The 14,472-nt window shown below is 33.2% G+C and overlaps 2 protein-coding genes across 4 annotated transcripts in view; one reads left to right on the top strand and one right to left on the bottom strand.

The window, feature by feature from the left end:
• The first annotated feature begins 506 nt into the window (after positions 1-506).
• Positions 507-2,215, top strand: LOC145933225 (smad nuclear-interacting protein 1). The gene is made up of 2 exons (XM_083032817.1): positions 507-1,679; positions 1,967-2,215. The coding sequence occupies exon 1, from the start codon at positions 774-776 to the stop codon at positions 1,677-1,679; it is 906 nt and encodes a 301-aa protein (XP_082888943.1). The 5' UTR covers positions 507-773; the 3' UTR covers positions 1,967-2,215.
• Positions 2,216-2,699: 484 nt separating this feature from the next.
• Positions 2,700-14,472, bottom strand: part of Sev (receptor protein-tyrosine kinase sevenless) — a 33,699-nt gene continuing 21,926 nt past the window's right edge. For 2 of the 3 annotated variants that reach the window (XM_083032099.1, XM_083032142.1), the window contains exons 7-20: positions 14,018-14,165; positions 13,255-13,754; positions 12,693-12,982; positions 11,795-12,151; positions 11,247-11,550; positions 10,600-10,923; positions 9,795-10,393; positions 9,016-9,660; positions 7,358-8,772; positions 6,673-7,098; positions 6,300-6,520; positions 5,733-6,203; positions 5,125-5,488; positions 2,700-4,205 (exon numbers count right to left, since the gene is read on the bottom strand). In XM_083032099.1, coding sequence (XP_082888225.1) covers positions 3,325-4,205; positions 5,125-5,488; positions 5,733-6,203; positions 6,300-6,520; positions 6,673-7,098; positions 7,358-8,772; positions 9,016-9,660; positions 9,795-10,393; positions 10,600-10,923; positions 11,247-11,550; positions 11,795-12,151; positions 12,693-12,982; positions 13,255-13,754; positions 14,018-14,165 — 6,945 coding nt within the window. In that variant the 3' untranslated portion in view covers positions 2,700-3,324. Of the gene's footprint in view, positions 4,206-4,799; positions 5,044-5,124; positions 5,489-5,732; positions 6,204-6,299; positions 6,521-6,672; positions 7,099-7,357; positions 8,773-9,015; positions 9,661-9,794; positions 10,394-10,599; positions 10,924-11,246; positions 11,551-11,794; positions 12,152-12,692; positions 12,983-13,254; positions 13,755-14,017; positions 14,166-14,472 lie in introns of those variants that run through there. The other variant, XM_083032218.1, reaches the window with a different exon arrangement.

Below are 14,472 nucleotides of genomic sequence, written 5' to 3'. Positions count from 1 at the left end.
TTATTTTCAGATGCAGAGAGAGAGAGAGAGAGTAATAGTGCATTCATCATCGATTTGTTGGAATATTTAAAATTCGCTTATTTGACATATATTTTATATATTTAAAAGTATATATAAACTTATTGAAAAATCATGTTAATATAATATTACTTAATTAGAAAAAATATTATAATTAATTATATAATTAAAATTTCAGAAATAAAAATTTAATGAAGACAGAAAAAAATATACTATAAAATATATTTAATAATATTATAATTATGTATTATTATATTAAAAATACATATATATAGAGGCTCTTTTATGTATGTACATGAGCTACATATTTCGATATAGACTGTCATTAATGAAAAATTAATATACGTCTTAAATGTATTCATTGACGTTTTAAATGTACCAAGGATAACAATCACGAACATTTGATTTAAAATTTAAAGGAAAGTTCTAGATATCTACAGTCGGTGTTCTGCGTCATGCTGATGGACTCCTGCGTCTGCGCATCTTGCAGTATCTTTTCTATAGCACTGTCGTGCAGTATAAAGAATACAGGATCGTTAAATAGATAAATTTTTCTCAGCAATATACAGCAACAAAAACGTTGGTGCAACAATTGATTTCGTTGTAAAATCTTAATACATATGTAATATCGCGATTTGCCACGATTTTGCTTTAGTCTATCTAATCGCACAGATATGTGATTAGATTAGGTTAGATTGTCGACATTGACGATTATTCACTCGGATTTATTTATTCTTCTAAATAAATTGCAAAATATGTCAAACTATCGAAGTCATAGCAACGGCGCAGAGCGAAGAGATACATCTAAAAATGACAAAGAGGATAGACGTGAGAGGAGTAACGATTCTCACAGAGGCAGATCGCAAAGAGACAGGAGCAGAGACAGGGATCACAGAGGTAGTAGACGCGATTATCCCAGAAGGGATGATGAGAAGCAGAATGGGAAGAAAAAATACGAAAGATCACCAGCAAGAAGGGAGAATAGTCATACCAGACACAGAGAACGCAATGAAAGGAGTAGAAGTAGAGACAGAAGGGATGACATCGGAAGAAGACGCAATGATCAACACAAGCAAAAGAGAAGCTCGGATGATGTGAAAATTAAAAGAGAATCTTCCGTTGAATGGGGAAAGGCGAATGTAAACACTGAGAAAGAAAAGCCCAACTTTGAAGTATCAGGAAAATTAACAGAGGACATGAATACTGTGAATGGAGTAGTTATAAAGTATTCCGAGCCGGAAGATGCCAAAAAACCAAAACGCAGATGGAGATTGTATCCCTTCAAAGGCGAGAAGGCATTGCCTACATTATATATTCACCGACAGTCAGCTTATCTTATGGGTAGAGATCGTAAAGTAGCCGATATACCTTTAGATCATCCCTCCTGTTCCAAACAACATGCTGCTCTACAATATCGTTTAGTTCCCTATCAAAAAGAAGGAGGTATTGAAGGTAGAAGAATACGACCTTATATTATTGATTTAGAATCAGCAAATGGAACATTGGTAAATAATGTAAAGTTAGAACCAAGAAGATATCATGAATTGTTAGAAAAAGATGTAGTACGATTTGGCTTCAGTACCAGAGAATATGTCCTGTTACATGAACATAGTAAGGATGATTCATTAGATGATGATGTACCTCTTACAAATGAGACTTAGGTAAATAATTTTACTAGATATTGTATTATATTTGTAATATAGAATGCATAATATTATAAATTCAATTAGGCAACATTAAAATCTGAAGCTATTTAATATTATTTAAATTTTATTACTTTGGAAAAAGAAGAAAAAAAAAGTGATCAAATGCTTGCTTTTTCTCATAAAATATAATGAGTCTGATTTTATATTAATGATTTCACTTTTCTTGTATTAACTCTTACATGATAAAATATTCTTACTATTTAAATTAACTAAAATACAACTGTCTGTTTTCTAATTTTCAGGATCAATTCTGATAAAAATATCCACTAATGAATATGTATGAAGACTGATACGTGAATCAAATTGATTCAGTTAAAGAATCGAAGAGGAGAAGATATCTGTGAGAGGAAAGTCCCAGTACGTGTGTAGATACAAAACCTCGAGCTTTTGGACCCCTGGAGACCCTTTTATGCATATTAAATGTTATATATATTAAAAATGTAAGATACCAGCTCTCGAAAGTTCCTGAAAAATATATTGAAAATCCAAAATTTAATAATTTATTTCCCTCTTTTGTATTTTTTCTAGCATTGTTTTATAAATATTTTAAAGGAATTTAAAGATAAAAAGTATATATATATATATATATATATATATCTTAGATAATATATATTTTTCTTAATTAATTAAAACACGCTTTTATATACATATATATCTATATATTATTTACAATTATTAATTCTATCACTGATTGATCTAGATATATAAAGCAACTTGAAATTAGAAACTTCAAGAATAATCAGTCCATTGGCATAAATTTCACAAGATTTTATATATTCAAAAATTATCTTTTCAAAAAAAATAAGATTATAATATACACTTTTATATTATTAAAACTATGTAAAAAACTTAACAATTTTTCGCTTTCTATATTATTTGTTAATTATTATCAAACGTGAAATTTGTACAATGAATAATGAGAAATTTCGTAAATTATTCAATAAATATGTTATTTGAAATGTAGCGATTATAAACTTAAACTGTACTTCACATTTATTATTCGCCATCAACATATCATTCTTATATTAAATAACAATTTCGCGATTATTATTGTCGCGCAATATGTATATACGTCACAAAACGATCTGCCATAATTTGTTGCAAGTTTTGAGTATAAAAGTTTATGTATGTACATTAAAATGGCAGTTTAAATCTATTTAATTCCGCTTTTAACTTTGCAAATTTTCATTTTTGCATATAAGATATTTAGATTTTAATAATTATAAAGAGTTTTTTAATATATTGAATGTGCATAATTTGATATATATTTAAGGCACCATGTTAAAAAAAAAAAAAAGAAAAATTTTTTGAACAAAATCATATTAATTGTATCTTTCAATTAACACAATAAATCTGTCTGAGCAGACCTTTAGTAGAATAGACCTACCATAGAAATCATTTACAAAAAAGAGCGCCACAAAAAATAGTAACTCATAATGATCTAGAAATTTATTGTCATGTAATAATTTGTTATGCAAAGTCCTACAGATCTACTGGAGCGTAACTCATTGTCAGATCATTTAATTATCAAGTTATATCACTCGTAAATTTAAAAATAATTCATAGGAATTTTATTTTTACAGCCGCTACGATCAGCGATTCACGATCCGTTCACTCTGACAGCGTCCGCATTTATATTTGTATACGTGACAATGTTGTTGCCTTCCTCGACTACGGACGTCTGTTGCTGCAGCATATTCAACAATGCGCTGCTATTTATCATGAGCGGTATATTTGGCCTGCCGTTTTGCAAGTTCGAATGAGTCTTTTGGATTTTCGGTAATGCACACTTTGTCACTGCGCTCTCGTTCGAAGGCACTTCTCCGTTTCCCACAACGTTCGCGTGGACGTTCTTCGGACACGGGAGAACCTGCGAATTGATCAAGGACGAACTAGGACGCGTGGAAGGTGCCAAGCTGTGCGAACTAGAGCTTCTACCCTCGATGCTAGTCTCAGAATCCCTTCGCTCGTTCAAGTCAGTCCTATATTTTCGTCCGTTCAAGGACGAGAAAGAATCCCTCTTCGGTGTCGTCCTTGCAATTGAGTTTACCGATTTCGAGCTGTCCAACGTGTTGTATTTTTCTGGCATACCCGAAATCGAGGTACCCTTTCGATCTGACAGATTCAGACTAGCGATCGACGATCTCTTTTCGTATAATTTTCCATCAGATTGCTTCCGTTCTGTCGTGGAATGTTCCTTATGTTCCTGTGTGGTCTCGGTAGACAAACTGCGTTTACGATCTTGATTCGTGCAATTAATCTTGCTAATATTTGTTAAATTCTGATCTGAGATGTGACTTGAACGAGGTACTTCGTAACCACTCGTAGGATTCTCTTTTAAAACATCCTCGTTATCCGCTAATAATTCAAGGTACTTCGGAACTTCACCGGTTTGCGAGTTGAGCATGGCATAATTCGAGTTTTGGAGAAAAGGTTGCATATCCCGGCTTCCCTCAGAGCTGCTGGATTTCCAGGAATTTCCTATACAGAATATCAATTACAATTTATAAAGTATTAGAAAATATTGGTGCTTTTAATTGCGAAACTTTCAGAAAAATATGTTTCTTTGTAATAACGCATACGAATTAATTATAATGATAGGAGAAATATGAGCTTGCAATAATGAATGAAAAATGAACAATTATTTCTTTTTAGCGCAGAATGATAGGCAGATGATGTTTATTAAAACCCACCTGCATTATTATGATATTGATTCTCGTCAGCAAAGTAAGCCATGTTAGACACGCCTGCAAGCACGAGCCATGCAATGATAAATATGTATTTAAGCACAAACGATAATATTCCAGTACATTTAATTTAAGGAAAGAAGCGTGTGATAAAGATATTTCATTGTATGATTTGATAATATCAAATTAGGTGAATGTATGAGAAACATGCTTATATTTTTTCGATAAGAAATGATGTATAATTAAAATTAATTTAAAAATAAGTTTTGTTATCAGTTTTTGCACTTGACATTTAATTTGTAAATAATAATGTTTTCTCGCAGTCAATCATTTATAATTTGTAAGCTATTGTATGTATTGTAAAATATTATATGTTTATATACCTTGTTCCATTCATTTGTAATATTTTTTATATCTATATTTTATGATTAATAAATGCATTAAATATTTTATATAATGCAGATGCGAGTAAAACAAAAACTTGTGTATTCTCAGTCAACATTCGGTCGATTTGCAAAAATTAATTGCTCCATGCAGTGATGTGAGTATAAAAAGAATTAGGGCCACTTCGACCAACTCTGATTAACTTTACTCGACGATTAAACTATATATTTGTCTCTTTAAGTACGTATCTGAAAAGAGACAAAGATATAGTTTAATCGTTGATTAAAGTTAATCAGAGTTGGTCGAAGTGGCCCTTAATGTTAATTTACCTCTGCAGGTCAAATAATGTCCAGTATGCACTGGGCTCAATATTGCGTCTTCTATGTTGCTTCTCAAGCTGACGATATTTTCTAGACAAATTTTGAAGCTTGGTCTAGCATCCGCTACGCTCCAGCAACGCATCATTAATTGATGCAGCGTCGGTGGACAGTTGAGAGGTTTCGGTAGCCTGCCGCCTACACGCACGAAATGTAAGACTTCGAGATTATTCCTGGCAGGATAGGGTTGCTGACCCAATGATGTAATTTCCCATATTAACACCCCGAATGCCCAAACGTCACTCTGCGAAGTAAATATTCCGTCCACCAAGGATTCCGGTGCCATCCAGCGAACCGGTAATAGACCTTCTCCTTCCTAAAATATGATTTGTACTGATTAATTCTTTTGCCCAAGTTGCTCTTAATTTTTTAAACAAGGATAACTATTTGCTAAAACCATTTTAACTTATATATCTTTTGATTTATAAAGAAAAAGAAAATAATAATTATTTTTTTATATTTTATCTGGCATAAAGATGTATAATATTATTTTTGTGTGAAAATATATAGATGAATAGTTTGTAAATTCTTTTTTATTATTATCCAAAAATTGTATTTACCTTGCGATAATAATCATTCTTGTAAATATCTCTAGCTAATCCGAAGTCACCGATTTTCACGACACGATTCTCGCGATCCCTCGCTGACACCAAACAATTCCGACATGCGAGATCTCTGTGCACGAAATGTAACTCCTCTAGATAACGACATCCCCGTGCAACGTCTTCGCACATGGCGAGTAAATCTTGCAGACGCAGAGCGTGCGGATCTGTGGATTGCAAGGATCGACTCTTCCTCAAATAACTCAGTAGATCACCAGCTTCCATTAATTCCAATACGAGTAAGGGAGGATCGGTATCCAAACAAACGCCTAACAGTCTTAACACATGTTTATGTCGAAAATGGCTCATCAGTCTGGCCTCTTGTACAAATTCCGTCTTCTCTTGCGAAGAAGCATCCTTTCGCAGCATCTTTATAGCGACCGGAGTTATGCCCGGTCCTTCTAAATCCTTGGCATCTCCCTGAAATACCTGCAAAATATTCAGAATTAATTTAAAATGTAAATTTTATATATTTTAACAAAGATATATTGTGGAAAACTGTGTTAAGAAGAAATTAAATTTTACCTTTCCGAATGCACCGCTGCCTAGAAATTTTGTGAATGTGATTTGTTCGTGTTTGATTTTAGGCAATGCAGAATCATCTGGATCATTTTGCAACGTAGAAGCGTATAATGCGTTGGATTGAACGAAATTCCCGCGAGGTATTTCGCGAAGAGTCGCTAATTCGACGTCGGATACTATCGGAGGTAAAACTGCCTTTTTATCTTCTCTGCGTTGTCGATAAACTGAATAACGTTACGATAAACTCTAATATCATATTGCCAAAATGCAATCCTTACATATATAAATTATTTTTTATCAACATTTTTTTTTTCAGGAATTCTATAGTATCTGAATTAACTCACAATTAAAAACTCGAGTTATTAAATATACTTACGGCAAAAAAAATAGCAGAAGAAAGTCAGCATTATGATAACAACGATGATTACGATGAGGCCTAACATAAACGGTAAATACTGTTGTGTAGCTATATTCATTACTTCAGTAGATTCTGTTAGTTCGATGATCGACTCATTCCAAACGCCAAAACCATAGGCGTTTTTAGCTCGTACTCGAAATCGATATTTTTGATCTAGATCTCCGGTAATTATCCAGTAATTGTCCGTTCCATTATAATATAGATTCCAAGTTTGGTTCTCATCGGCTTTGTTATCTTGTTTGTAAGTGTCGTCGATAATTAAGCCTTCCAATTGATATAAAGTTATTTGTGAACCGTGAGCTTGTGCAGATTCCCAATTTAATTGATACACAGAATTTCGAAGTCTTGTTATCGTAGGTTTTCCAGGAGCGCTCGGGACATCACCTTTATTAGACAAGAGTAGAATTTAAATAATATTTCTTTGTTTTACTTTATTTTAATACACATACACACACGTATACATACATACACATATACATATGTATATGTATATATATATATATATATATATAATTTATATTTCAAATTTTATTATAGTTTCTCTCTAATCTTTCCATAATGAATCTAGAGAAAATATTTTTATATCTATAATAAGCATGTTAAATACTTCAATTTCATCATGTCTTTATCTTTATTTACTTACCTAGCGTTTGAAACGTAAATCTCCCATCAGACGGCCATATAAAGTCTTTCTCGTATGCGGGATATCTCAGTCTCAAGTGAAAAATGTATAACGTACGCGGTTGTAAATTTCTTATATGATACATTACGTTGCTCTTATTCAATTCAAAGTTGCCTGCGATTTGCCATATATTCATTGCAACGTCCTTGTATTCCAGCGTATAATTGATTGTCAGATTACTAAGGATCCAAGAGATGTTCATACTATTAACGTTGATTCCGCTCACAGTTAAATTGTTCGGTTCCGAATACATGCGGATAACTTCTTTACGAGTCTCGTTATATAAATCGCTGAAGTTGGCTGGATATACGTGTACATATACCATATAATTCTGGCCAGGCAGTAACGTTTTCAGCATCGTGAAAAACCTGCCATCCTCCGTGCGCACGGGCTCCTTGAGCAGATATTCGCCTTTCTGTCGGATCCCGTCCAACAAGGAATACAATCTCCAGTGCACCTCGTAGATCACAGTCGCACAATTTAATACTTTGGGCGGCATCCAATAAACTACCGCTAAGGTTGGCGTCAGCACCTGAACTGTAAAGTTCTCCGGTGCGTCGGGTTTGCCCGGACTAGTCATCAGCGTCACAGCATTAAGGCTTGATAGGGAAGGCAGTTCAAATTGCTTGATGTAAACGTTGCTCAGGTTCAACTGCAGCTTGTATTCCGTAAACGGCTTTAGATTCTGAATCTCGTAATATCGCTCGTACGTTTGCAGTTCGAAACCTTCGCATTCTTTCAGACAATGGAACACGTGGATAATGTATTGTGTGCTAGGTAGAATATAGTTCTCGCAACCGATCTCGGGACTTATTTCCGGGAGATTGACAATGATACTGGTCGCCGTTGCCTTCACTTGCTCGACGATGTAATTTTTTTTACGAGGTATCAGACAATTCGTTGTAGGATAGGTTTGCAAGGATTTGCCGAAGGCTGTGATGCGACATATGTTAGGCAAGTAGAGGCTGTTCAGTTTCGATTTAGATGTGTTTTCCTTGTTCACTAGGAAAGAATATTCTTTTCTTATAAAATAGATTCGATTTTCCGTTTTATTGAACCAGTAAATATTCATTTTGTCGACCGTGAGAGACGTAACTGTCGCTGTTGTAAAACCTGCACGTAATATCACATTGCACATGCAACCATGAATGTCAGCTACGTTTAAATGCCCCTCGTCCGATACCCAGTATAATACTGGTTTCTGGATATTGGTTTTATCAATCGTCATTATGGGCATAACCCATGAATTAAATGGGCAAGTACATTCTGTATTATTTTTGAAAAAGTATTGCGCGTTTTTCCCATCGTCCGATTTTCTCAAATCCGATTGCATTATTATACCTGAGCTCTTCGTCCCTTCAATCCAGTATAAAAATCTAGAAAATATATTATACATTATATTTTAATTATTTTAAAACACTATTTTAAACGAAATAAAATTTTGTGAATTTATATTTTTTATAAGTTTGCTTAATGTTTTGAGATTGCACAATTTATGATATTAGTTACGCTAAAAAACTTTATTAAATAATTAAAAATAAAGTAATATATAAGTAATGAAAAGAGATAAATAAAATTAATGTTTTATTGTAGACAAATAAAAATAAAAATCAGCGTACCCCAAAGACGGCACTACATCTATAATCTGAATATATTTTGATCTTTTCACAATACTGTTGTATTTAATTATGCCAGCTTTCCACATTGTTAAATCCAGTTTCATGATGTTGCTGCTGGTGTTCCGATTGGTATTGTTATATTCCATCCAGTACAGATTTCTTGCTACCCAGTCGATGCAGAGACTATGCACAGTATTATTCAAGGCAAGTATTTTTGTGACGTTGGCTCCGCTGATATCCGACGTCACTAATTCCTGCATCTCACTAATCCAATAAATATCGTTTTCAACTTCCAGGTAATTGACGTCTGTCGCGCTATGCCTAGTGAGCGTGTAATTGATCTCTTGATCCAAGTCCAATATTCTCACAGCTTCCGGGGTGGCGACCAACAATTTAGGCACCGGATTCTCATACGTGGTTGTCACGTTGATTAAATCCGTGTAAGGACCAGGACCAATTTTGGTATGTGCTCGTACTTGAAAATAATACATCATGTTGCGTTCTAGATTCTGTACCGTGTACTCTAATGTCGAAGCTGAAATACTTTGATTCTTGCAAATTTGAATTCTTTTTCGATTCTCGATAAACCAACACTGAACTGTGTAGTCTTGAATCACCCCGTTTGTAAATTGAGGCTGATTCCATCTATAAAGAGAATAAGATATTTTAATATTATATATATATATTGCTTAAAGTGAATCTTTAACAGACTCAGATCTTGTATACATGTCGTTAAACGTAAAAAAAATGAAAGAATACAAAGATTTCAGATTTTTCACCTAAATATTACGAGGCGATCGTTCATTGAGTCATGGCGGAATTCTTTGTCCACAAAGGCCCTAGGAAACATCGGCTGACTCGGCACGCTCTGTGGTGATCTCAAGATCTTTCGCGAATTATGCGCCGTTTCCCAGTAAGTAAAAGCCTTTATAGTAACCTCCAGGACGGAATGAGGAAGAATCTGGTCCGAGTTGTTGTATGGTATTGTCGTTTCAATCGTGATTTCCGGGTTCGAATTCGTATTAATGTAATCCGCGAACTTTACTTCGTAGAAAACTGTACCGTAATTAATGTTTTTAACTGGATCCCACGATATATTAAAATTCCTCCAAGTTCCTTCGACTCTTATACTATTAAAATGAACAGCGTTTGGCGAAACTATTACGGTTTCCGATGTTAAATTATTCGGATACTGATGAAGCGCGGGATCCATGACAGCCACCATGTGTAAGCCGGACAAAGTGATTCCGTTGATCACGGCGATGTTCTGACCGGAGAGATCGCCGATCACTGCATTCGTATCGTCCTGCAGCCACAGCAGGTGCTCGGAAAAATAACATAAAGGTCCTTGTACGTTTGGATCTTTCAAAACAGAAACCTTAAAATAAAAATGTTTATATATAATTATTATATTGTTTATATTTATTATATTAATTATTATATTTTATTTTAATTTATTTACGCATATTTTTTTGTACATTATTTGATAAAATTAAAGAAGCGGCGTCTATAATTGTATCGTGCCCAAATTTATTAGAAATAATAATAGTTATAAAAATTAATCGAATAAAAGTATGAAGTAACCTTTTCTGGGATAATTTTTTGATTCATTGGAATTCTTTCGGACGTAGGTGCTCGATAAACGATGGATCCACTTTCGTAGCTTCGAACGATCCAATAGACGTATCTGTTTTCGGTATCAAGAGTGAGTCCCATCACTTGTTTGCCATTAAAAATTTCATCCAAATGATAGTGTCTTCTGTTTTGTCCATTTAATCGCACAACTTCTACAGCGTGACCAGTAGACCAATACAAGTATGCTTCTAGAGAGTCGATCATAAGTTCTTTCACGATTGCTAAAATAGACATCGGCTCTTGTTGAGATCCGTCCAAGTTTGCTCTTGTTATCTGTAAAGTTAAGTCAAGATATTGGTCTGCAAAATATATTCTTGAAATAAAATGAGAAATATATTCTTGACATTTTAATCTTATAGCCATCAAAAATTTGTATGATATTAGATTTTTGTAGTATAAAAGCCTTGCAAAGCAAATATGGAATTAGTAATATAAAATAAATATTCTATGTTAAATGTAAGGATTTATATCTGTGGATATCGAGATATTTTAAAAACATTGTTATCAAAATTATAATAATATAAGTGTAAAAAATTACGTTTTACACTCGCGTACTCTACTTCGTTTTCAATTGAAATATATTTAATTATATTTACAATCTGTTGTTTTGGATTCGCCCAATACAGCTTCTTTGATAACCAGTCCACAGCAACACTTCCCACCGAATGCATGTTAAGTTTTGTCTTCTGATGATTGCTAACATTATAACGATATAGCGCGGAATTATTTCCAACTATGTATAGCACGTCCTTATACCAACTAACGTCGACGATGTGGAAATCACTCTCGGACTCCTTCAGATTTGTTTTAGAAATGAGCGTGTCTATATTTTCGCCGGTTACATCGCTCCTTAAAAGTCCCTCGTTTGACGACCACAAGATAGATGCATGCGCACCATCCCTACATATATAGTTTGATTTAATAAATAGTTTAGGAAGAATCAACATAATGCAAAAAAGACATTTTTTCACAAATCTTATACGTATATATAAAAAACTTTAACAAAAAAATTAGAAAAATAGATAAAGAAAGAGAAAAAGAGAAGAAAAAAAAAGAAAATATCCCAAATTATGTATAAAAGAATATCCGTTATATTTATTATTATATTATATATTTAGCTTAATAAGTTATTAATTAATATTACCTTAAAGTTCGTCCTCGAAACTCTGAGGACCACGGTCCTCTACCAGCATTCGTATATGCCGCAGCTTTGATCGAATATTCCAATTTTTCTCGCAAATTATAGACAGTATGTGACAATCCAACGATATCTTTCTGATGTATAGTTTCACCAGTTGATTCGTCTATAATTTCAAGCTCATATGACCAGTTTTGCCAAGCGCCTTTTCCTTGATAACCTAGTAGATGAGGAGCTTGCCAGGAGACCTTTGCTCTTTCTGCTCCTAGGACAGCTTGTACTCCCGTAGGTGGATTTACTGGAGCGGGAACGGGTTGGCTTGCATTCATCAATACATTCACACTGACGAAGAAAGTGTCGGACCTGAAGACAAGAATATTTACTCGTTGGCGCTATTATAATATAGGTTTAATTCAATTTCTTACAGCAAAAAATTATATATAATTTTTACTAATAACCATTAAAATAATATTAAGTAAAATATATAGCCTCGAAATGTATAAAATATGAGTTAAAGATAAAAGATCAGAAAGAAAATCTTTATGTTAAATATTTCTTCTTTTATTAATATGTTTTATTAATATCTTTTTAAGTTTTTTCAAAGGTGCAAAAATATCAAGTGATATGTACATATATATTACTATGTGAATTTCAGTAAAGTTGTTATTATTATTATTATATTGAGTTAATAGTAGAAACGTGCAATAATTCCGTCAAGTAAATTCCGCGCGACCGTATCTCGAATTATTAAGCGGATGGTTCCGTCTAAGAATTCTCTCTCTTTTTCTTTTAAATAAAAACTCATCGCTTTATTGTTTATAACACATTTAAATCTGATTAAAAAAGAAAAAATTAATAATAATGAATATTTAAAGCCAAATGTAGAATTAAAATGTAAAAATACCTCTCAAGATAAGAATTGTGAAAATATCTATTTTGCGCAGGATGATAGTTTTCGGTAAAAACATCTTCACCATTAGTCCAACAAAATAATCCATTTGCCATAGCTAAAGAAACAACGTTATTGAATTTGGACTTTTGTGTATTGGGGCGAAGATCATAAACTTCGCGACCATCCAGTGTTACCGATATCACTGTATTTTTAGTGTGATGAGGAACAAGTAATCGAAAATTCATATGGTCTACCGTGAAAGCACCCAAATTGGCATCTTCGAGAATTAAGTATGGTTGAACCTAAAGAAATAAAATAATATCTATTCTTAAAAAGATAATTATATTTTTATTTATATTTTATTTTTATATATTTTTAAAATATCTTTATAGTAAAATGTTTAAAAAAATTATTTTATTTAAAGAAAGTAAAATATATATTATTAATATTAACATATTAAAATAATAAATTAGTATGTATATCTTAAACGTCTAAAAATTTTACATCTTTTAGTATAATACTAAAAATAAAAAATTCAATAATACAAAGTTACAAAAAAGGAATTTATATATACCTCGTGTTTCACACCGTTGCTAATATCGGCCAAATCTAATCTAAACAATCCTGCTTTAGTGACCCAGAAGATGTACCCATTGTAAGGATCGACTTCGATATGCGAGGGTCGGGTCAAGAATCCCGCCATGGCTACTGTCAAACCTTTGCCATCTAAATTGCATCTGGCTATCTGCCAGATTACTGTCGTCGTGTGTTTTATTTCTCCCAATACGTATAAGTGAAGATTCAACCAGTCGACGGAAAGACTCAATGGTTTAAAGTTCACAGAAGGACTTAGAATGACTTCGGCTCCCGATTTCTTGATAATCGAGGTACGAAACACGAAACCCATGTTAGTAGAAACAAATAATTGAGCGGATGCCACGTGTATCGCCACTCCGCGGATCACATTCTCGGTTTCATAAACGGTACTGGATTCGTCCAACATATCGACGCCTCGCATCATGACTACTCGGTGCTGGCCACCGAGAATGAGAATCGGCTGTTGTGTATCCTTGACTAAAAATCGTTTTTAATTAGTTATATGTAAATTTTATTTTTAGGATTATATGGACATGAATTAGTAAAGTCTGAGAATCGGCAGCCGCGCGATTAATTCTTTGAAATAATAATTAAATAATGCAATTTCAAATAATAATGAAATAAAATTAATTAATAATTAATTTTAATTAATAATCTGTAAGATCTAGATAGAAATATTTGTGTAATGTCTGCATTTTTGTTAATGTTAATGTAAATATATACATTCTTTCGCAACGCACCGGTAGGTTCTCGAGTCGTAGAGATATAGACAATTGCAGGTGGACCCTCGCCGACTCCATTTCTCATAGTCACACTGACAGAATAATTCTGATTAGGTTCAAGATTTTGAAACATGTAGTGTTTGATGTTCTCGATGAATGGGATATCCTGTTGATAAAATATAACATATATTTTATAGTTCGTAATCATTCCACCGTGAATCCCTCGCTAGGAAGTAAAGATGCAATTAGGAGAAAAAAACGCCATACCAGAAACTTATTTCGCAGATAATCTGGTTCGTGCAAGTTGTTGTAAGTTAATATTAATTTGGGAGTTATTTGAATGACGTGATTAATGAAGATGCAATAGGTGTCTAATATTGTTTCATATTAACGTTTCAAAAAAATAGCCATGCTTCAAAAGCGTGCATTCTCTTCAAATTAATATTAGTACGCAACATGAAAAGCAAAAAGAT

The sequence above is a fragment of the Prenolepis imparis genome, unplaced genomic scaffold (genome assembly GCF_030444845.1).
Source record: "Prenolepis imparis isolate NDT839.2.m4 unplaced genomic scaffold, iyPreImpa1.0 SCAF_1, whole genome shotgun sequence".
Taxonomy (NCBI): domain Eukaryota; kingdom Metazoa; phylum Arthropoda; class Insecta; order Hymenoptera; family Formicidae; genus Prenolepis; species Prenolepis imparis.
The sequence above is the reverse complement of the archived record's forward strand: the minus strand, read 5'-3'. Positions and strand labels throughout refer to the sequence as shown.